Below are 24,377 nucleotides of genomic sequence, written 5' to 3'. Positions count from 1 at the left end.
GCACACAATTATATTAGGCTATATTTCACACCTAGTCGCACACTCGCTCGCTTTCTGTCCCGCTCTCTCGCATCCTCGCGCGCACCCATATGCAGTAAGGATATGTGCACACACACACAGCTGGTCTTGCAATGATTGTTAAAAGCATCGGGATTAATGAGGATCCTGTTGATCTCTTAAGCACACCCAGATCTTAGCCCCTCATTGGCTTATATCAAGCGGAGCTGTGACCTTTGTTTCATGTATTAAAAGAAAATGAGACTAATCAGGCCTGTAGAAGTGATAAATCACACAGCGGAAATTATGGAGCAGGAATGAAGAGAGGGAAAAGAGGAGTGGGTGGTTTATGTGCAACTCCATATGAGGTAGATGGCCTGAAAGCTGTGTGTGCATGCGCGCTTGTGTGTGATTGAATGTGTGTGTTGGGACTTCAGAGAGATAAGCTTAAAATGGATGGGTAATATTCCAGCTGCACAGCTCGACCAGTGCTTTTATACTGTTAAGATAGAGTGCAGATGTATTCCTTGTAATGACTTGAAATGTCATTTCCAAATTGGATGGATTACTGCAAATTAGAATAAATTTAGTGCGCCTTTTTTTTCCTCAACAGTTCTGCAAAGGCCAATCATCCAGAGCTACATTGTAATTGCTTTCACCTTTAACTGTTTGAGGACCACTCTCTCAGATTGTGCTTGCTACATGCCAATTAGTATCCGCGCCCTTCCGAGCCACAAATATCCATGTTTTTTTTTTGGGGTTTTTTTTATTTTTTATTTTTTATTTTTTTATAAAGGCTCTATCATCAAACCAATCAGTGTTTTGCTTTACCATAATATTTCTAACTCCCTATTTTACTTCGACGATGCTCCTCTGTCTCTTCGCAGCCATCTTCCTAGGCTCCTTCCGCATGCCTTACGAGGAGATCCGTCGGATGATAGTGGAGGTTGATGAGGAGCATCTTACTGAACCTATGATCCAGGTAGGATATGTCTCTCAGAACCGTGTACAGCTCTTAGTTGAAATCAGTTGAACACATGAAGGTGAAAAAGATGGACGAGTAGTGCTTTGACTAGTAGTGCTTTGGGATGATATTGGTATATGCTTCCCTATGGAGGGAGCTTCAAATAAGTACCAAAGTCAGTGTGGATGTGAGCCAACCTCTTTCAAGGACTGAAGAATTTATTGGCACCTAAGTGACATTGACATAAACAAAACTATTGGGTGTGTAGTGTTAGTATGTAAGCAAGGGTGTTGCATGGAATCAGTAAATGAAGGTGAAAAAGTAGAGAAAGAACCCTTTTTTTTTTAAAGTATCCCTCATAATGGGCATCAGGTGTGTTCATCGGAGCAGGGCGTGATGGGACAGATATAATGAACTTGGCATTAGCACTACGTGTGCAGGACTACACACAACAGCTTGCAATCTGTCATTACGTTTGTATCCATCTTTGCAAAAGTAAGGTATTTATGTGAATATAAGTATTCTGTATAAATGCATTTATTCTTACACTCACATGGTCCAGATTAACTGAAATGAGGTTACTGCAGGCATGAAGACACATACATTACATTATCCATTATCCGGATGATTTCATATAGATCAACTGCCAAGTGAAATAGCTTCGACTGAAACTAGTGGTTGAATATGGTTGTTTTATTGTCGTCTCACAAACAAAGACATCTAAAAACAATGTAGAGCAATTTTACAAAACAAAAAAAAAAATCTCCCTCTCACCCTTTTTCGGGTGGTGTGTCTTCCTTCAGTTCGGGTCCTCTACCAGAGGCCTGGGAGTTTGAGGGTTCTGCGCAGTGTCTTAGCAGTTCCTAGGACTGCACTCTTCTGGACAGAGACCTCAGATGTTGTTCCTGGAATCTGCTGAAGCCACTCTCCCAGTTTGGGGGTCAAAGCTGCTAGTGCTCCTATTACCACAGGGACTACTGTGGATTTCACCTTCCACATTCGATCTAGTTCTTCCTTCAGCCCATGGTATTTCTCTGGCTTCTCTTTTCTTCTTGATGTTGCTGTCACCCAGGATTGCTACATCGATCACTGCTGCTGTTTTCTGTTCCTTGTCGACCACCACAATGTCTGGTTGATTAACCAGCACCTGCTCCTCAGTCTGTAGCACTTAAAACCCACACACACATGCTTAGCCATGAACAACAGAAGTTAATGTAGTGTATCATTATTCAAGTCCTCGTGATTTAGGTTGGATGTTTGTTCTATTACTACTACTACTACTATGTTCGGCTGCTCCCGTTAGGAGTCGCCACAGCAGATCATCTGTTTCCATTGCTTCCTGTCATGTGCTTCTTCCTCTGTCACGCCAGCCACCTGTACGTTCTCCCTCACCACGTCCATAAAGCTCCTCTTCGCTCTTCCTCTTTTCCTCTTGCCTGGCAGCTCCATATTCAGCATCCTTCTCCTACTCCTGTCTCACTCATTCCTAATCCTGCCCTTCTTCATCACCCCCAACGAAAATCTTCAACCAGCCCCGCCTCCTGTCTTTTCATCAGTGCCACTGTTTCCAAGCCATACAACAACACTGGTCTCACTACCATCTTGTAAACCTTCTCTTTAACCCAGGGGTGGACAATCTTATCCAGAAAGAGCCAGTGTGGGTGAAGGTTTTTGTTCCAACCAAGCAATTACACACCTGTGTCGCCTAATCAAGATCCTCAGCAAAGACTCCACTGGTTGATTAGTGGAATCAGGTGTGTAACTACTTGGTTGGAACAAAAACCTTCACCCACACTGGCCCTTTCTGGATAAGATTGCCCACCCCTGCTTTAACTCTTGCTGGTACCCTTCTTTTGCAAATCACTCCTGACACTCTTCTCCACCCACTTCACCCTGCCTGCCCTCTCTTCTTCACCTCTCTTCTGCACTCCTCATTACTTTGAACAGATGACCTCAAGTATTTAAACTCATCCACCTTCGTCACCTCTACTCCTTACATCCTCACCATTCCACTGTCCTCCCTCTCGTTTATGCATATGTGAGCATACATAGTATGCTGTGATTAATCGTGATTAATTGCTTTTTTTTCCTTCTTACACTGAAGCTTGTAATAATGGATATTTGATACTAAAATTACGCTAATAATGTAGAACAAACGCAATGGAAGTATATTTTAATTCAAATATTATGTTTAATAGCATCTTTTTAACACTGAGCACAGATTCTTTCGTGTGAACTACAGATTTCCAATGAAGCCATCAAGGCCATCAAAACTGACTGTCAGCTTGAAAGGCATATTTTTTGTCTGCAACTAACAGAAATAATAACAAAACCCAGGCAAATATGTTAAAGTACAAGTTGAATTTCAAAAGCATCAAGACCATTAACATTATATATTAGCTTAGAAGGCAATCAGGAACAATTTATTTGTCATTTCATCTCATGTACTACGTACACAAAAGAAACAAAATTCCGTTTTCCCAGCCCACACCAGTGCAACACAAAAGACAAAAACACATCCAAAACCTCCAAAAACAACACCACCAATAACATAATAAAACAGAGAGAACAAAGCAAAAAAAAAAAAAAAAAAAAAAACACGAACAGCCAACAGCACAGTCCACCCAGTGCAACACAGTCCAAAAATTCCACTGTCCAGAGAAAGAACGCCAGCCGGGATGACTGTCAGAACTGCCAGTCAGCATGGGCTAGCAGTTAGCTTAGCCTGCCCCGCGTCCGTGTCCTGGCAGACGGCCCTCGGTGTTTCCTCTTTAGGCACAGCTCTGGGCAGAGCCGTGGTCCTTGGGCCCACCGGACACAGCAGACCAGGCTCCCTCAGCCGATCCAATGCTAGCTCTCTAGTCAGACACCTTCAACACACCTCCCTCCACACTCCACATGACAACACAAATGCAGACGAAACACTGCACAGTTGACACTAGGCGAGGCCACCGCCAGACCGCCTTGGTGTTTCCTCTTGGGCAGGGTTGTGGGCTAGCAGTTATTTTAGCCTGCCCCGCGTCTGCGTCCTGTCAGACCGCCCTCAGTGTGTCCTCTTTGAATGCAGTTCTGGGCAGGAACATGGTCCCTGGGCCCACCGGATGCAGCAGACCAAACTCTCCCAGCCAATCCAACGCCAGCTCTCCCAGCCAAGCGAAATCAACGAGCAAAATAAAAATAAAAACTTAGCACGATGACACAAACTTAGACGCAGGAGTAGAGGTGGACAAAGACACTGCATAATCAGTGCTGGATGAGGCCGCTGCAAACGTGAGTTCGCACTGCCATCTTCCCATCTTACATAATTTTTTGTATGCACCACTATAAATTATACTTAACAACAAAAAATGTGTTCCATGTTCAAGTGCTAGTTGAATTTAAAGTGTTGTAAATTAACAACATTCATTACATGTTCATCATTTCTTCATATGCACCCCAATCGCCACAGCGTAGTAGAATACCAAATTCTCCATGAGGGGATGGGGGCTGGGAACAAATAAAGCCTACTGCTGTGAGAAAGCGGAGGCGAAGGTTGAGCACGGTAACAGTCCAGCGAGGAGCAGAGCAGTGGAAAAAGACAGCTCTCACTCTGCTTTACGAGTTACGAAGTAGAGGCCCAGATTCAGATCAGTTTTGTGATATACAAATTGATATGAGACTGTATTAGCATCCTGTAGAACCAAATCTTCCGGTATGCCTGTGAAATAGCCTCGCACAGCCACCACAGGAAGTAAGCAAAGTGCAGCTGCAATAATTGTGTTAATTTTTTAACGTGTTAGAAATGTCCAATTAATGGCAAAATTAACAAGTTAATTTTGACAGAACTCTATATATAGCTTGTCCATGGCTCTGACAAGCTTTGAAAAAAACAAGCAGTTAAGTTGACATAATTCCATTTATATATATGGCTTCCTTGGCTCTGACAAGCTTTGAAATGTGATGTTGAAGAATTTCCATTTTAAAAGGAATAAAACATTTCGGTCCTGCACTGATGGCAAATTGCTTTTTATCTTATCACGGATTCTCATGGAAACTTAACTTTAAATTGCAAACTGTTTACAAACACACACACGCACAGATAGCATCGCCCTTGTACTTGAATGTGAAGGGGTGAGGCAATTGTTTTTTTGCAGGAACACGTTAGGCCCGGTTCAGTCCAGACCGAGCTGCAAAACTTCTCCGGAAGTGCTAACCACACTGTATTTGAGTTGGGGAAGGGTTGGGATCACGGGAATGTTTGCTTTGTCTAACATCACGTCTCTGGATGCAGCCTAGCCTCACCTGAGGACAACAAAGTACACTCAACTTCACAGGTGGAATGCCCTGTTATCTCCACAAATGATAAAGAGCTGTTCATTCTGCTCCAACAGCAGTTGCAACATCATCCAGAACCTTCATTATGTTTGTTTGCCAGAAGCAATGCTGTAGGTTTTACTGTATACCTGTACTTTCTTAATTCAGTATTTGACCTGAAATAACCCACTTCCTTCTAAGACTCTACTATGCATCCTATTGTAACGGTGTGGATTATTTCTTCCCCCACCAACCGGGCGTGGGATATTTTTAAATTATTTTAGATAATGTTTAAACCTGAATTGTGTTAATGTTCTACTCTTATTTTTTTTTTTAGGCTGATTCCATAACACATCCAATCCCCATTTGAAAATGGGTTACCTAAAACAGATCAAAAGTTTAAACCAGAAATGACGTCCGAGTAGCATAGCGGTCTGTTCCGTTGCCTACCAACACGGGGATCACCGGTTCAAATCCCCGTTTTACCTCCGGCTTGGTCGGGCGTCCCTACACACACAATTGGCTGTGTCTGCAGACCCGGAAATGGGTGTGTGTCCTTGTCACTGCACTAGCACCTCCTCTGGTCAGTCGGGGCGCCTGTTAGGGGAGGAGGGGGAACTGGGGGGAATAGCGTGATCCTCCCACATGCTACGCCCCCCCTGGCGAAACTCCTCACTGTCAGGTGAAAAGAAGTGGCTGGCAACTCCACATGTATGGGAGGAGGCATGTGGTAGTCTGCAGCCCTCCCCGGATCAGCAGAGGGGGGTGAAGCAGCGACCAGGACGGCTCAGAAGAGTGGGGCAGTATGACGGGTACAATTGGGGAGAAAAAAGGGGGGGAACCCCCCCCCAAAAAAAGGATTATCTAAAAACAGATCAAGTTTATACTACAGTGACGATTTTGTTGCTTTTAACATCGATATCAGTGCACACACAGCAACAACAACACTAGCAACAACAGTAAAAATAAATTTGGTACGGGTGTGTAAGTGTGACCGTATGTGCATATGGCAGTGTATTCCTGAGAGATTAGTGTGCTTCAGCGTGGATAAACTGAACCAGCAAAACTAACATGAGACTTTTTTCAGCTGTACACAAAGCCCAACGCTGCACAACAGCACGGCTGCTATGTTTATTGTAATCTACTGACCCGGGCGCTGGAGGTATGTGGACACCGTTCACTGTGCATTCATGTCTTCTGCCTCCGCTGCGGTGTGTACCAGGCCCTTTTTCGAGTGTGCCCCCCCACCCACCCACGTCCTTCGTGCTGCCCATTCACTCTTCCTTTTTTTGCAGAATCTGGTGAAGCACTTGCCTGAGCAGGAGCAGCTCAATGCCTTGACCAAATACAAAAACCAGTATTCAAGTTTGTCAGAGCCTGAACAGTTTGGGGTTGTGGTGAGTATTTGTACACACACACACACACACACAATATTTTGTCACATTCACTTTCGCCCCAACTAGCTGGCTGTCATAAATCGTAAATCCACATTTCCAATTTCTCCAGCATGTGTTCCTGGATGTGTTTTGATTGTTTCTTTTTTCTTTTCTGTTTTTTTTTTTTTGCTTTTAAGGAATTTCTAACAAAAGCCAAATAAAAATAAGAACTGTTTTTGCTACATCAGTTAAATGGTTATTTGAAGACTGTACAAATAATTGAAGCGACTAATAGATAATAACATCATATTGAACGTCAAGGTAAGTCACAATTATTCATCACTCCACCATCACCAGTCTTCTCCACCCACCCACCCAGCCCAGTCACTCTCACACTCATTCTCGAGCAACCACACATATGTCGGCTGTCACACCTGCAAGCACACACACATTTTAATTATGGTGCTATTGCGAGTGGGACTGTGAGCTCTAAAATGCAAACAGGAAACATGTGTGAGGGGAACACTGACCTGTTTGAAAATACACACACGCAGAAGCACACTCACAACTTTAATTCACACACATATATATATATATATATATATATATATATATATATATATATATATATATATATATATATATACATATATATATATATATATATATATATATACTCTCACCGGCCACTTTATTAGGCACACCTGTCCAACTGCTCATTAACGCAAATTTCTAATCAGCCAATCACATGGCAGCAACTCAATGCATTTAGGCATGTAGACATGGTCAAGACGATCTGCTGCAGTTCAAACCGAGCATCAGAATGGGGAAGAAAGGGGATTTAAGTGACTTTGAACGTGGCATGGTTGTTGGTGCCAGACGGGCTGGTCTGAGTATTTCAGAAACTGCTGATCTACTGGGATTTTCACTCACAACCATCTCTAGGGTTTACAGAGAATGGTCCGAAAAAGAGAAAATATCCAGTGAGCGGCAGTTCTGTGGGCGAAAATGCCTTGTTGATGCCAGAGGTCAGAGGAGAATAGCCAGACTGGTTCGAGCTGATAGAAAGGCAACAGTAACTCAAATAACCACTCATTACAACCGAGGTATGCAGAAGAGCATCTTTGAACGCACAACACGTCGAACCTTGAGGCAGATGGGCTACAGCAGCAGAAGACCACACCGGGTGCCACTCCTGTCAGCTAAGAACAGGAAACAGGCTACAATTCGCACAGGCTCACCAAAATTGGACAATAGAAGATTGGAAAAACGTTGCCTGGTCTGATGAGTCTCGATTTCTGCTGCGACATTCGGATGGTAGGGTCAGAATTTGGCGTCAACAACATGAAAGCATGGATCCATCCTGCCTTGTATCAACGGTTCAGGCTGGTGGTGGTGGTGTAATGGTGTGGGGGATATTTTCTTGGCACACTTTGGGCCCCTTAGTACCAATTGAGCATCGTGTCAACGCCACAGCCTACATGAGTATTGTTGCTGACCATGTCCATCCCTTTATGACCACAGTGTTCCCATCTTCTGATGGCTACTTCCAGCAGGATAACGCGCCATGTCATAAAGCTCGAATCATCTCAGACTGGTTTCTTGAACATGACAATGAGTTCACTGTACTCAAATGGCCTCCACAGTCACCAGATCTCAATCCAATAGAGCACCTTTGGGATGTGGTGGACCGGGAGATTCGCATCATGGATATGCAGCCGACAAATCTGCAGCAACTGCGTGACGCTATCATGTCAATATGGACCAAACTCTCTGAGGAATGTTTCCAGTACCTTGTTGAATCTCTGCCACGAAGGATTAAGGCAGTTTTGAAGGCAAAAGGGGGTCCAACCCGGTACTAGCAAGGTGTACCTAATAAAGTGGCCAGTGAGTGTGTATATATATATATATATATATATATATATATATATATATACATACATACATACATACATACATACATACATACATACATACATACATACATACTGATGAGCCAAAGCATTATGACCAATCAAACGTGAATCAAATAATGATCATCTCTAAACAAGGGCACATGTTAAGGTCTGGGTAGATTAGATGGTAAACGAATAATCAGTTCTCATAGCCAACATGTTGGATGCAGGAGAAATGGGCAGGAGTGAAGACCTCAGTGACTTTGACAAGGGCCAAATTGCTATGGCCAGTCAACTGGGTCAGAGCATCTCTGAAACGGCAAGGCTGGTGGGGCGCTCCCAGTCAGCTGGTCTGAAGAGGGGCGAACCACAAACCAGCGACAAGGTGTTGGACGCCCAAGGGTCATCGATGCGTGATGGCAAAAAGGGCTATCCCATCTGGTCTGAACCAACGGAAGGTCTATTGTGGCGCAAGTCACAGAAGATTTTAATGATGGTTACGAGAGGAATGTTCCACAGCACACAGTGCATCGCACCCTGCTACCTGTGGGGCTGCATAGCCGCAGACAGGTCAGAGCGCCCATGAGGACCCCTGTCCACCGTCGTAAGTGCCTACAATGGACACGTGAGTGTCGACACTGGACCTCCAGCTTTTCAAATACATCCTCTTTTAAATGTTAAAAAGACACCTATGGGGCGTCTGGGTAGCACAGCGGTCTGTTCCGTTGCATACCAACATGGTGATCGCCAGTTCGAATCCCCATGTTACCTCCGGCTTAGTTGGGCGTCCCTACCGACACAAATGTCTGTGTCTGCGGGTGGGAAGCCAGATGTGGGTATGTGTCCTGGTCACTGTACTAGCACCTCCTCTGGTTGGTCGGGGCTCCTGTTCGGGGAGTAGGGGGAACTGGGGGGGAATAGCGTGATCCACCTATGCGCTACGTCCCCTTGGTGAAACTCCTCACTGTCAGGTGAAAAGAAGCGGCTGGCGACTCCACATGTAATGGAGGAAGGTTGTGGTGGTCTGCAGCCCTCCCCGGCTTGTTGGAGGGAGTGGAGCAGCGACCGGGACGGCTTGTAAAATAGGGTAATTTGGAGAAAAAGGGGGTAGAATCCCCCCCCCCCAAAAAAGACACCTATGGACTGCTCCACTAATCTGTGCACACTAAAGTGCCGCCCTAATGATGTCTGCATCATTTTCTTGGCTCCTTCAAATTTAATTTTTTGCATGAGGTGTTAAACACATTGATTTTTCTTCCAGGTTACCAAACCTCTGAAAATCCATACTCCCTCCCCTGCTTGTACCCTGTCCACCCCACCCATGAAAGAAAGTAATCAGTGAGAAAATAATGGGGATAGCTAGTGAAAAATGTTGTGAAAGATAGATGAAAAAGAGAACCTGGGCATTTGTTGAATATAGCCTACATGAATAGAAAGCCATACTCCCAGGCTCCACATGTGTTGTTGGTGTTGTTGTTGTTTTGTCCTGAAAGAAAGTTATCAGTGAGAAATAATGGGGGTAGATGGTGGAAGACCTGATGAAAGAAAGATGAAAAGTGACCCTGGGCATCTGTTTAATGTAGCCTGACAGAGAAATAGAAAGAGGAGGAGTCGGCTTACATAATGTCGTTTTTGCCCCTGCGCTCTTCTGTGTGGCTGCGTGGAGGGTTCAAAGAAGCTTGCTCCTCAACTTAACCAGAAGAGCTGTGGTTCAAAGGGAATTTGTAATTTCTCATTGTGCAAGCACATGAGCATGTGCATTTTTTCTTTTCTTTTTTTTTTTGCTCTTCAAATCTGCTATTCCCACAGTGGATTTGAACCTAAAGTCTTCTGTATGTGGTCGAGCCCTGCACAGACCAGTCTCCAGCCCCAGCCCGATAAAGTCTGCAATTTTTCAGCCCGAGACCGACACCAATATTACTTTAAGCTCTCGCTGATGCACGTTCTCTCTGATTCACGCGCACACACACACACACAGCATGGTCAGCTGTCATGAGTAATGTACGCGTACATGCGTATGTATAATATTTATAATATAATCAATATAACAATAATCCATACAGTGGCCTATTTGTGCTCTGCACATATATGGGAAGTTAAATGAGCCCGAGTCGAACCCGAGCTGGATCTATTTTTAAAAAAAATAAATAAAAATTAATGCTCCTGGCCCGAATCGACTCAGCGTGTCAGGACCCATCGGGACCCAACGGGCTTGCAGACCTCAAATATGCAGGGGGCTTGGCTAAGAAATGGACCCATGTACACCATTAAAATCTATACAGTCCCAGGGGTCATGTAGTCACTTAATGCTTTTGCTCCTGTTGGTAGATGAATGAGTTGAATGTTGTTTGTGACACGCAAACAAAAAAAAAAGGAAAACAAAGTCCAGAGGTCAAAAGAGAAAAGAGGAAATGAAAGGTCACTTTCGGCAGCCTCCCTATTTTTAAACACATTTTTTTCATGTTATTAGATGAAAGCTGAGGTTTTACCTGAGCCCTTATGTATAAGACGAGTTGATATTTAGTTGTTCCGGTCTGGTCAGACTCGTTTTAGTAGAGTACTGGTGAAGCTGCGGGGGGGGGGGTAGTGGTGCGTGTGCTGTGGTCTGTGACTTGGAAACTTTGTTGCGATCTTTAAAAGGCCGCTGATGAATAATTCTGTTTGCCAGTGTGTGCATCCTCCCTGGCTCGACTTTGGCAATAATCCTTGTCAAACACTTCCGACTAGCGGGACTTTCATCACGAGTCTTTCATCTAGGATTTAAACGGCGGTTGACAGACCGTGGAGACGCACGCTACGAGATGCCAAAATATTTGCTCACGTGGGTTTGCGTTTTTCATATGTGCTGTGTGCAAATCTCTCTCTCTCTCTCTCTCTCTCTCTCTCTCTCTCTCTCTCGCTCTCTCTCGCTCTCTCTCCCTCCCTCCTCTTCCCTCTGCCCCTCCTCCTGTACCTAATTCCAGCGATCGCCATTGGTGCCGACTGATCCCATTTATCAATAGGCAGGGGCTGAAGTAACCTCTGTGTCTGCTCCATTTAGAGGGAGGACCTATGTAGCAATGCCCCATTGATTGTAGAGGACAAAAGGGCGACTAAGATAAAGGGCCAGTGGTGTTTTTACATATTAAAAAAGGGTAATATTTCACCAAAATAGGTGGAAATGGCAAGTTAAGTACTCTTGTACATACACCCCCCCCCCTCATTTTTTTTACATTGTTACGACAGCGCATGCTTATTGTTGGAACTCGTTGGTTGTTTATTATTGGTGCTCTGACACCATGATGCCTCCAGCAAAGCGAGGCCAAGCAGTATGAATTAACAGTCTCATGGGGCATCTGGGTAGTATAGTGGTCCATCCCATTGCGTACCAACACGGGGATTGTCAGTTCGAATCCCTGTGTTACCTCCGGCTTGATCGGGGCATCCCTACAGACAATTGGCCGTGTCTGCGGGTGGGAAGCCAGATGTGGGTATGGGTGCTGGTCGCTGCACTAGCGCCTCCTCTGGTCGATCTGGGAACCTATTCGGGAGGGGGGAGGCGGGGGATAGCGTGATCCTCCCACGCGCTACGTCCCCCTGGCGAAACTCCTCACTGTCAGGTGAAAAGAAGCGGCTGGCAACTCCACGTGTATTGGAGGAGGCATGTGGTAGTCTGCAGCCCTCCCCGGATCTGCAGAGGAGGTGGGGCAGCAACCAGGACAGCTCGGAAGGGTGGGTTAATTGATTAATTACAATCGGGCCAAAAAGGGGGGGGGGAATCCAACAACAACAACAACAAAAAAGTCCCCCCCCCACACACACACACACACCTTCTGACTCAACTGTACGACTCCACCATGCACAAACAACAGCGGAGGATCTCAAACAAAAATGTTTTCCCAGTACTTTCCTCCCTATTTTTGTGCTTAAGAAACCCCCCTTTCGCGCGTGCCTCACAAGGCGCTTCCTTCCGTAGCCTCCGTGGCTGATGACATCTCTGGCTTTCTTTGAAGACGGAACAGCTGTAGTGCTCACAGAGTCACCTTGAGGGAGCGCCACTGTGTGTTGCCTCTCTTCTTCTTGGCCCCAGTCCCTGCTCTCCAGCATTACAATAGTTATTTCTCCTCTCTACCGGCGCATGCTTCTCTTTACCTCGTCCTACTGCACTTTTTTTTCCTTTTTTTTTTTTGTTCCACCCCCACATCACATCCTTTCTCTTCTTTTCCGTCCCCCTCCTTTCCTCTCAGGCTCATACACTTAAACACGCACACGCACTCATTCACTCACTCCGTCTCGGAAATAGTCATTTGATAACATTACAGTAGCTATAATTAAGCCCTTGATGGAGGACATCATACCGCAGAGCCAGCTGTTGTTTGAAACAGACAATTGAAGCCCCCGCCACATACTCACACACACACCCCGCATACACAGTCATGCACACATAGACACACAAATTCATGGTTGTGGCCAAGCCATGGGCCCAATGCAATATTTTCCAATTTACTGTAATTGTGTGAGAGTGGTAATCCAAGGCAGCTTATTGTATATTCCACCTCTCTGCTCCCTGCCCTATATGGACACTAACTCTGCAATTAACTTACCAGACCTGGATCCCAAATCAAATCACTGCCAGCATCTATTACAAAAGCTGAGCAACACTTAGTCTGCATGCAGTGTGCATAAATGTCTTTTTAAAATGGTTTGGCTGAATAAGAGAGAGTGCAAAAAAAGTGTGATTGCAGTCATTTGAAAAAGTTTGAAAAGGCTCTTTGGTCTCCTCTGTCTTATATGTTATTCTCGCAACTCCCACAGTGATTGCCTTGCCTCTACTTTACCTGTCACTCCCTCTATTATTCAAAGTGCCTCCCTATCTCCCTCTGTGCTCTCCTCCCCAGATGAGCTGTGTGAAGTGGCTGCGTCCCCGCCTCAGCCACATCCTCTTCCGGCTGCAGTTTGAAGAACAGGTCAACAACCTGCGTCCCGACATCTTGTCCGTGAACGCAGCCTGCGACGAGGTCAGGAAGAGCCGCTCGTTCGGCTGCCTGCTGGAGCTGGTTCTGCTGCTCGGCAACTACATGAACTCAGGCTCGCGGAACGCCCAGTCGTACGGTTTTGACCTCAGCTCCCTCTGCAAGGTGAGGCTCCGGCCAAGCCAAAGCACACGCTAATACATGTTAGCTCCAATTCTCCTCCATCGATCCGAAAGCCTTGGCACGATATTCATCATGCATGTCAAAAGAGAACCAACTGTAAACAGATGAGTGCGATCTCACTGCGTTGCCAAGATCACCATTACTACAACAATAAGAATAACACATCTTTAATTTGTCCTAAACTCTAACCCTCCCGCAATGCAAAATCTGAATAATATAATTGAAAAAGTGATACAAACACATTAATAAGTCTCTCATTGTTGTTTCTTTATTCACTGACTAAGAAATTTACTAATTAATGTGGAATAAATGGCGGCAGTATAACTTGTTCATGCATTTAAGTATTTTGTTCAGACCTTGTAAAAATGAGTCAGTAGGTTTTATTATTCACTTCTGGAGACAAAACACACTTTTCCAGCCTTCATTCATCAGAGACGAATTTACTGATTGATGCCAGGAAGTCGGCATCACTGACATGCAGACCAGGATCATCTTTTCTTTTCTTTTTACCCCCTGGCATTATTCTGGCATTATATGGTGGTGCAGCGGTTAGCGCGGTCGCCTCACAGCAAGACGGTGCTGGGTAGTCCAACCTTTTGGGGGGGGGGGGTCATCCCAGGTCGTCCTCTGTGTGGAGTTTGCATGTTCCCCCCGTGTCTGCGTGGGTTTCCTCCAGGGGCTCCGCTTTCCTCCCACAGTCCAAAGACATGTAGGTCAGGTGACCCGGCCATACTAAATTGTCCTTAGGTGTGAATGTGTGTGTGTCAGTCCTGTGATGGTCTAGCAGCCTGTCTAGGGTGTCTCCCCGCCTGCTGCCCAATGACTGTGGGGATAGGCTCCAGCATCCCCGTGACCCTGAGTAAGGATAAGCTGTTTGGATAGTGAATGAATGAATTATTTTTCTGAAAATTTAAATTGAAGAGCACCAGTGAAGGACAGGTCTCAAATTATGTGCACAAACTTTTGAGTTCATGACTTTGTGAGGTCTTGGTCCGAACTTAGCTCACATAGACCCCAGGTCACGTCTGTCTCACATGTATAAAATGAGAAGGTTTCCAGAGAGCATGGTCACTGCTCTCCTTTTCACTCTTTTAGAGTCTCTTACATACTCAGATCAGTTTGAGTGGTGCAACGCGCACATAAGCACAGACTCATATGCATTTTCCATCCATCCATCCATTATCCAAACCACTTATCCTGCTGTCAGGGTCGCGGGGATGCTGGAGCCTATCCCAGCAGTCATTGGGCGGCAGGCAGGGAGACACCCTGGACAGCCCGCCAGGCCATCACAGGGACAATACACACATTCACACCTAGGGACAATTTAGTTCGGCCGAGTCACCTGACCTGCATGTCTTTGGACTGTGGGAGCAAACCCACACAGACACGGGGAGAACACGCAAACTCCACACAGAGGATGACCCCCAAGGTTGGACTGCCCCGGGGCTTGAACCCAGAACCTTCTTGCTGTGAGGCAGCCGTGCTAACCACTGCGCCACCGTGCGGCGTACGCATTTTGTGTTGGTCTATTTGTGTGTGCTTGCTTGGTTTATGTGTGCGAGTGTGTGTGTGTTATTGCACATATGCATTTGTGCTGGGCATGCTTGTGTGCCAGTGTGTGTGTGTTTTGTGTATACTGGCGTGTCCAACCTATGTGGTTGTGTCTTTTCTGAGCGTTTAACAGTGTTTTCTGTTATTTATATTCTTTTTCCTTTGTGTCACCTTGGCGGTGGCAGCGGCACCCTATCGTTGGGCCGATCTAAAGTGGCTGCTGTGATGAGACAGTTTTGTTTGAAACTATTCCATTTGATTGAACACTATCGGCCTCACAGAAAGGCTCATATCTGTCTGCGGGAATCTGTCAAAGCGGGGAGACCCGGGGAGCATTTTATTCTCCTTCAGCTGCCCACACTAGATAACTGAGGCCGAGATCAGGGGGCCGTTTGAAATTTCATGCGGGTGGCAAGGCGGCGCCACGTTGAACAACGGCGGAGGGGACGAGTAGAAAGCAGCCACGCCTGTGTCTCGTGTACTGCACGATGGCAGAGATTAGTTGTCCCACGTTACAGCGTTCGGGAAGACCGTCTGCGGCCGAACCCCTGAGTAGTAGACGCCTCCGCTGGTTGCGTTATAGCTGGGGGTGCACCGATAGCGGTTTCCACAGTAACAACCGCTGCAGCCATTCATCACTGCCACGCCTCTGCCCTGAGAGACCCGGATACTCATTTCACTTTAACGCTGCCCCATACGCACAAACACACACAAACAATCGAGTCAGGTTTATTTGAATTCAAATCACAACGTAGTCCCGGAGGGCTTCCTCAGATACGTATTAAACGAGTTGTGTTACAACCGATCACAACAGCCGAATCATATGCTGTAATGAGGCCCACTGAAAAGGATTACCTTTTGTGTTTAGATTATGGGGCGGCACGGTGGCACAGTGGTTAGCGCGGTCGCCTCGCAGCAACAAGGTCCTGGGTTCGAGCCCCGGGGTGGTCTAACTTTTTATTTATTTATCCCCAATTGTCCTTTTTGGCCAATTACCCCACTCTTCCGAGCTGTCCTGACTGCTGCGCCACCCCTCCTGCCGACCCGGGGTGGCAGCAGACTGCCATATGCCTCCCCCGACACATCTGGAGTCTCCCACCGCTTCTTTTCACCTGACAGTGAAGAGGTTCGCCAGGGGGATGTAGCGCGTGGGAGGATCACACTATTCCTCCCAGTCCCCCCGGAACAGGCGCCCCAACCAGAGGAGGCACTGGTGTAGTAGTGTAGCGACCAGGGCACATAACCACAGCCGGCTTCCCCTCCGCAGGGACGCCCGGCCAAGCCGGAGGTAACACGGGGATTCGAACCGGAGATCCCCGTGTTGGTAGGCAACAGAATAGACTGCTACACTACTCGGATGCCGGGGTAGTCCAACCTTGGGGGTCATCCTCTTTGTGGAGTTTGCATGTTCTCCCCGTGTCTGTGTGGGTTTCCTCCGGGGGCTCCGGTTTCCTCCCACAGTCCAAAGACATGTAGGTCGTGGGAATCGGCCGTGCTAAATTGTCCGTAGGTTTGTGTGTGTGTGGGTGTGTGCGTGTACCCTGTGATGGCCTGGTGGCCTGTCCAGGGTGTCTCCCCGCCTGCCGCCCACTGACTGCTGGGATAGGCTCCGGCATCCCTGCCATCCTGAGAGCAGGATAAGCAGTTTGGAGGATAGATTGATGGTTTAGATTATGAGGGACGCTGCTGTCTCGCTGTGTCCGTCCCTATATTTTTGTGTGTGATGCCTGGCCTACCCTGCCGAACGGCGTGCTAAAGACAGGTAGGTGTGAACGGATGTCATCAGGCCGAATACAAAGAGGAAGACATGACTTCTGTGCCTGCCTCCTGTGTTTGACAATTTAATTCCATAGCACACTTCATGGAACAGGAAAATTGCAGCTGGCCCAATTGTGAAAAAAAAAATGTTTAAAAAATAAAAGCAAAATGTTTTCAGCGTCAATTATGACTGTCATCCATCCAGATTCGGAGGAAGGGGTGCCTTTGTGAGCCAGCACTTGATGCTTTTGAAAGGGGAGGAAAGCAGAAATGAAAATAGGGATGAGAACGTGTTTGATTAGAGGAAATAATACAAACATGATTAAACCCAGCAGGGCTGAGCCTACTGCTGTCTACCATAGATCACCTAGAGAGAGGCACAACAACACTTCCCCAGGAGGGGTGTTTGAAGGGGCTGCTGAGAGATTGGTTTGAATTTGATTTGAAAAAGAGGGATGATGGAAACTGGTCAGAAACACAGGAATTGCTTATGTGTGCGCTGGAGAGCGAGCACGTTGAACAGCTAATGGCGTTGCAGGCACGCGGTTGCCTTTTCAATATAAATTACATGGATCATACGCGGCACACCTTCTGCGTATGAAGTGTTTATTTAAAGCAGCATAAAAGAAATGTGCGGCCTCGCAGCTGCTATAGATATGTTTTAAAATGGCTAGCTTTTATAATTCCATCCATCCGTTATATGAGCCGCTTATCCGAGTTCGGGTCACTGGATGCTGGAGTCTATCCCAGCAGTCATTGGGCGGCAGGTGGGGAGACACCCTGTACAGGCCGCCGGTCCATCACAGGGCCGACACATTCACACCTAGGTACAATTTTTTTTAGTACAGCCGATTCACCTGACCTACATGTCTCCGGACTGTGGGAGGAAGCCGGAGCCCCCGGAGGAAACCCACGTAGACACGGGGACAACATGCAAACTCCACACGGAGGACGACCCGGGATGACTCGCAACCCTGGGGTTCACACTCGTTTAAGTGTACTGGCCATTGTAGCGTTCTTTCTTTGTGTTAAAAAAAGCAGATCCGGTCAGTGTACCACATTTCCTGTCGGTTATAAAAGGAGAATCTCTCAGAAAAGTAGCTGTCCAGTTTCTTCACTTCTGGTAGTTGATGAGTATTTCCCCCAGTCTACCCTTACACATCTGTACCTCTACGGCTGCAAAGTGTTTTACAATGTAAGACATATTGCTGGGGCTAAAACTGGATTACAAGAAACATTATCTGAGCCATAATCTGTTCTTCTCAGATGATTTGATGCTTTAATCATCACATTTATTTGAAGTGCTAATGTTTTCTATATCCATTTGCACTTAAATATTCTAATGGTGCCACCTAGTAACAGCTGGCCCTCCTGTTTTAGAATAAGTACTTAACGAAGAGAGACCATTGTGCAGGGAAGGACTGTTGAGAACAAAATGTAGGTGAGAACTAACTGGAATGTTTTTTTTTGTTTTTTTAATGTATCCATGCACAATACAACAGAGAAAAAGACTACTCCTTTAAACTTGTCTGTTAGGGTCAAAAGGGGCATCCATCCGTCCATCCATCCACCCATCCGTCCATCCGTCCGTTATCTGGACCGCTTATCCTGCTCTCAAGGTCGCAGGGATGCTGGAGCCTGTCCCAGCAGTCATTGGACAGCAGGTGGTGAGACACCCTGGACACGCCGCCAGACCATCACAGGGCCGACAAACACACACACAAACACACACACACACACACATTCATACATAGGGACAATTTAGTATGGCCGATTCACCTGACCTACATGTCTTTGGACTGTGGGAGGAAACCGGAGCCCCCGGAGGAAACCCACACAGACACAGGGAGAACATGCAAACTCCACACAGAGGACGACCTGGGATGACCCCCAAGGTTGGACTACCCCAGGACTCGAACCCAGGACCTTCTTGCTGTGAAGCGACCGCGCTAACCACTGTGCCACCTACTTGCCGCCCAAAAGGGGCATTCTTTCTTTGTAATTGCATTTAAAACGGAGTGAAGTCTCTTTTTACCCCCCCAGTTGTACCTGGCCAATCACCCCGCTCTCTGAGCTGTCCTGGTCGCTGCTTCACCCCCTCCGCCGATCTGAGGAGGGCTGCAGACTACCACATGCCTCCTCCGATACGTGTGGAGTCGCCAGCTGCTGCTTTTTACCTGACAGTGAGGAGTTTCACCAGGGGGGCGTAGCGCGTGGGAGGATCACGCTATTCCCCCCAGTTCCCCTTCCCCCCTGAATAGGCGCCTCGACCGACCAGAGGAGGCGCTAGTGCAGCGACCAGGACACATACCCACATCCGGCTTCCCACCCGCTGACACAGCCAATTTTGTCTGTAGGAATGCCCGACCAAGCTGGAGGTAACACGGGGATTTGAACCGGCGATCCCCGTGTTGGAAGGCAACGGAACGCTATGCTACCCAGACGCCCCTTCATTTTCTCTCTCTCTGAATGATATCTTCTCCTTTCCCTTTTTCTGTGTCGGTCAATGGTGTGATGTGAGTCTCCCCTGTGTGCATGTGTATCTGTCTTCCTGTCAGGTCTCCATGGTGATGGTGATGGTATCACATGGCTCAGGTCCTGGGCTGTTTTGCTGGCATCTGGACACTGCTTGGCATGCTCCTCATCAAATTCTTCATATAGCTTATATAGCCATTATAATTCTGTCATCCTCTTTCAGTGTTGTTTTGCGTAAATTGTGTAAACACAACATCCATTGCACGTTGTCCGTCTTGGGAGAGAGATCCCTCCTCTGTTGCTCTCCCTGAGGTGTATTCCCATTTTTTCTCCTTGTTAAAAGGGTTTTTTTAGGGAGTTGTTCTTTATCCGATGTGAGAGTCTAAGGACAGGATGTTGTATTGCTGTAAAGCACAATGAGGCAAACTTGTGATATTGGGCTACACAAATAAAATTGACCTGAATTAAGTTCTAGAAATGCTTTAAAATCTATTCATGTTTTGCAGTCTACTAATTGTATGAAACCAAAACTCAGAGCTCTGTCTTTGTGTGATTTTACTGCAGCTGAAAGACACGAAATCTGCGGACCAGAAGACGACACTGCTCCATTTCCTTGCACAGGTGTGCGAGGAAGAGTTTCCCGAAGTGATAAAGTTCGTTGATGACCTGGGGCATGTGGACCGTGCGAGCAGAGGTAACACACAACCTCAACTTGTGTTCAATCACACACCTACACACATGCTGTAGCATACACATATACGCACTGTTGGTACATTCAGCAAAACATTTGCAAGCATCAGACCCAGGTATATTAAACTAGTGTACAATCACACTGTACAACACACGTGCACTTTCTTTGCTGGATTTGCAAAGAAGTTGCGAGCATTATGGTACCCAGGTATGATACACTTCCTGGAATATGAGACTTTTGTTGTTGGAGCATGACTGCTCATGTATGGCTGCTTGATAAGTTTAAGTGTCAAGCTCACATCATCTGAGGCCTCATCACAGTGTGATAATAGCTGCTATTTTGGTTTCCTGTTGGTGTCAACCGGAGTTCCTCAACTCACGCAGGGCCATGAATCCTCCTTACTGCCAGGCTCTTCCTATTCAAATGAAAACCTGCTCCAATCCCATAACAAGTGCATAGGGAACACACCGCGAGCACATCACACACACACACACACACACAGTTATTCACAGTTGATTACCATTTTTCACTGGCAGTTCATCCCAAATTCAGTGAGGCAGCATAAAACAATAGCTCTTACATGGAGAGTTATGAGAAAGCATGTGTTGTTAACTGCTATTAGTGCATACCCAAGCGGCAAGCACGAGGGCTGAACGTTGAAGCTAATGCGCAAGTGCTTTAAATTGCCATGCCACTAGGTGGCTGGCTCCAAAAAGTTTCCAGGTGATGTAAATCAATTAGGGAATTCCTAATTTCTATTTACAAATACAAAGTCAATAAGTATTTTCTACAGGAAGCTGGGGTCTCAATCGCTTATTTCAAGTCTGGCAAACAGTGTGAGGCCGGTTATTTTGAAAATTATTGTTCTGTTAAGAAGACATTAAGTATGAGAAAAAGTGGCTTGATAGGGGCGTCTGCCTCGATCAACAGGTCTTTCCTGGAGTGACTGACAGATCACAGTGTACAGTGTAATAACCCACCCACATTCTTCCCCAGCCCCACCCGTGTTCCACCCTGTTGCCCACATTTGGATTTTCTGGCTTCAGCAACTGACACGGTTGTGGCGAGCATAAAGCCCAACTCTAGGTTTCAAAATGTCACACCAGAAACTAATGGCTGGCATCAATGGCGCTACGTCCATCTTTTTTATATAGTCTATGCGCATACCACATCACACTTCTTCTTCTTCCGGCTTCTTTCCTGTTTCGCAGGGGTCGCCCAAGCAGATTTGATAGTTTCCATTGGTACCCTGTGAGGCCACAGCACTGATAGCGGTCGTTGTTAACCTGGGCCTTGACCGATCCGGTATGGTCTTGACAATCTGCAAAATGATTTGGCAAAATTTTACGTCAGATGCCCTTCCTGACACAACCACTAATCCTATGGATAGGGGCACAGGTGAAGCGCTGGATGCCATCCCAGTATTCTGGACTTGTGCCCATGCCTGTCGCTCTACATAGTACCTCATCACACTGATGGTGTAAAAATCATGTTTATGTCGAGAGTGTAAGAGGCATTTAGACATGAAAGATTTGGTGGGGTGATGTCTCATATGTGCTAGAAAGCTTGTGTACAAAACCAAGCAGAACAATACCGAGGTGGAGATGATCATTTCTGTCAGAGATGCTGGCGTGTTTTACCTGCATCTTTACCCTCAGTTTTCTACTCTATCAATCTGCTTCAGTATGCTTATAAGTCTCTGGAGGTTTACTTGATATTAGTTGTTTATTTGTTGTGTGTTGATGAGTTGGGCTTACATTGTTGATATTTCCTGCACTTCAGCTTATCTACTGTGTTGTTTAATTCTAATACGACTCTACTTGTGTAGAACACTCACAAGGTTTGTTTCACATTTAAGATAATACACTGATTTACTTATTTTGTTTTTCTTTTTTCATGTTAGCTTTGTCACTCAGACAAGGTATAAATTGCTTTTGTTAAACTTGTAGGTCTCACTTATCTATTATTTACAAAACATGCATATACCACTTTTCCCCCCCACTTCCGGTGTGGGAAGATGGCGGCGCAAATTCGCATCTGCAGCGGCGTCACTCAGTGCCAGTGTGAGAAGATGTCGGGGGCCTCACCCAGTACCATCCATGCAGTGTCTTTGTCCACATCTGCATCTAAGTTTGTGTCTTTGTTTGATAACTGGGAGAGCTGGCGCTGGATCAGCTGGAAGAACTTGGTCTGCTGTGTCCTGTGGGCCAAGGGACCACGGCTCTGCCTGAAGCTGCACCCGAAGAGGAAACACTGAGAGCGGTCTGACAGGACTCGGAAGTGGGGCAGGCTAAGCTAATTTCTAGCTCATGCAAACTGGCAGTTCCGATAACACCGAGGGCGGTCTGGCAGCGGCCTCATCTAGCATTGACTGTGTTTTTGCTGTCATTGCATGGAGTGCAGGAGATGTATCGAGGATGTCTGTCTGGGAGAGCTGGCGTTGGATCAGCTGGGGGAGCCTGGTATGCTGCGTCCGGTGGGCCCGGGGACCACGGCCCTGCCCGGAGCTGCACCTAAGGAGGAAGCACTGAGGGCGGTCTGACAGGACGCGGAAGCGGGGCAGGCTAAGCTAACTGCTAGCCCATGCAAACCGGCAGTTCCGACAATCATTCTGGCATTCGCTCTCTTGGACAGTGACTTATTTATATATATATATGTGTGTTTTGTAGTCTTTTTTTTCGTAGTTTGGATGTATGTGTTCGTAGTCTGGATATGTGTTTTCGTCTTTGTGTTGTACTGCTGTGGGCTGGGGGAAGCGATGTTTCGTCTCATTTCATGTGTGCAGGTGCATGGAATGAAATGACAAATAAACGATCCCGATACACCCACACACACATACACACACACACGTACACGCAAACCGAGTAGTTTGAGTTTGGAAAGGTCTGAATGTGTCCAGTGTGTTGATGATCGCGGGCGGGGACCGCCTCGGTCGTCATGGGAGACTCGGTCATGTTCTTTGTTCATACTGCCACAGGCGACACCCGCGAGGAAGTGGTGGGCATGATAAGCATGTGTGTGTGTGTTGCGTGTGCGGCCTTGCTGTCGCAGTATCTCACTTGCCGCTCCACCGGAGATGTCACCCGCCGCTCCCTTCCCAGCAGGGAGGAGTCAAGAAATGCGAGAAAGAGAAAATAGAGCGAGTGTGAGATGAATGACTTTTCTTGTTTGGACCTTCGCTCACAGGGACCCCTCGAGCTTTTGTTGGCGCTTTGATAATCTGTGGATAATGACGCTCCCATCATGCCTTTTATTTCCTCCAGCTGTGCTGCTGTGTGTCCAAAGGCCTGTCGGCCAAGACTCGTAAGTACGGAGTGGAAAAGCGGCGGAGCGCTGTCCCCAGATCTGCTGTCAAACTGCGTCCGTATCCCCCCGCTCCCCTCCTGCCTCCCCTTCCTTTACGCCCTTCAAAGCGAGGACAAATTTGCATGTGTATAGATGTGTCTCTCTATTCCATACCCTGTCTTTCTTCCTTCTTTTCACACCGAGATGCATAAATGTCTCGTCTCGTCTCATCCCGTATTCAGACACACACACACACACACACACATACCCTAGTTCATGTTTTGTAGACCATGATGCTGAGTGCTTTCCTTTTCATCAGGTCTGACAGCCATTTGGAAAGCCTAAAGACACAGTGAAATGCCACCTTACATGTGCCGACACAAACCGCAGAGGTGTGAAACACTGCTCGAGCATGAAAACAAGGTTGGGTAGCGGTGGCGGTAATGGTGACCTTCCATTGTATAAGCCACTTCCTTTTGACGGAGTGCAACATAGCCTCCATTTCTCCCATTATCAGCCCCAGCTCTCATGGAGACGGGGCTGCAGCATAGTTTAGACTTCCATTGTGTTAGTCTTCTTTTTCCTGTCCATCTTTCTTCTCTGCAGTGCTACAGTCATTATTTCTCCAAGTATGGAGAGACACCTTCTCGCATGCATTCATGAATCCGCACACACACACAGCAAGTAGGGTTGGGCAATTATGGTGTTTTGTCGCACGATGCTGGATGCTGGAGCTAGGTGTCAGAACCAGACAAACACGCAGACAGATTAATTCAAACAGCCAGGCTGCTTCAGCTTGTAACTCTTCAAATACCAGCTGTCAGTGCACTCCACTCTCCCCATCAGGATCTGATCCACACCGTGGGGTACAAAACATCACTCACTTCAAAAGATGCGTCTGATACTAAATATACTTGTCTGGGTAGATTTTGTTTTGCAGCAGGCGAGGGAAGGCTA

General features: G+C 46.7%; 1 protein-coding gene across 1 annotated transcript in view; it reads left to right on the top strand.

The window, feature by feature from the left end:
• The window catches only part of diaph3 (diaphanous-related formin 3), a 384,853-nt gene that overhangs the window by 218,778 nt on the left and 141,698 nt on the right, over positions 1-24,377 (top strand). The window contains exons 19-22 of the mRNA XM_056278298.1: positions 885-979; positions 6,550-6,651; positions 13,403-13,642; positions 20,009-20,138. Of these exons, the coding sequence (XP_056134273.1) occupies positions 885-979; positions 6,550-6,651; positions 13,403-13,642; positions 20,009-20,138 (567 nt within the window). The remainder of the gene's footprint in view (positions 1-884; positions 980-6,549; positions 6,652-13,402; positions 13,643-20,008; positions 20,139-24,377) is intronic.

This window comes from Lampris incognitus, chromosome 4 (assembly GCF_029633865.1).
Source record: "Lampris incognitus isolate fLamInc1 chromosome 4, fLamInc1.hap2, whole genome shotgun sequence".
NCBI lineage: Eukaryota > Metazoa > Chordata > Actinopteri > Lampriformes > Lampridae > Lampris > Lampris incognitus.
The sequence above is the reverse complement of the archived record's forward strand: the minus strand, read 5'-3'. Positions and strand labels throughout refer to the sequence as shown.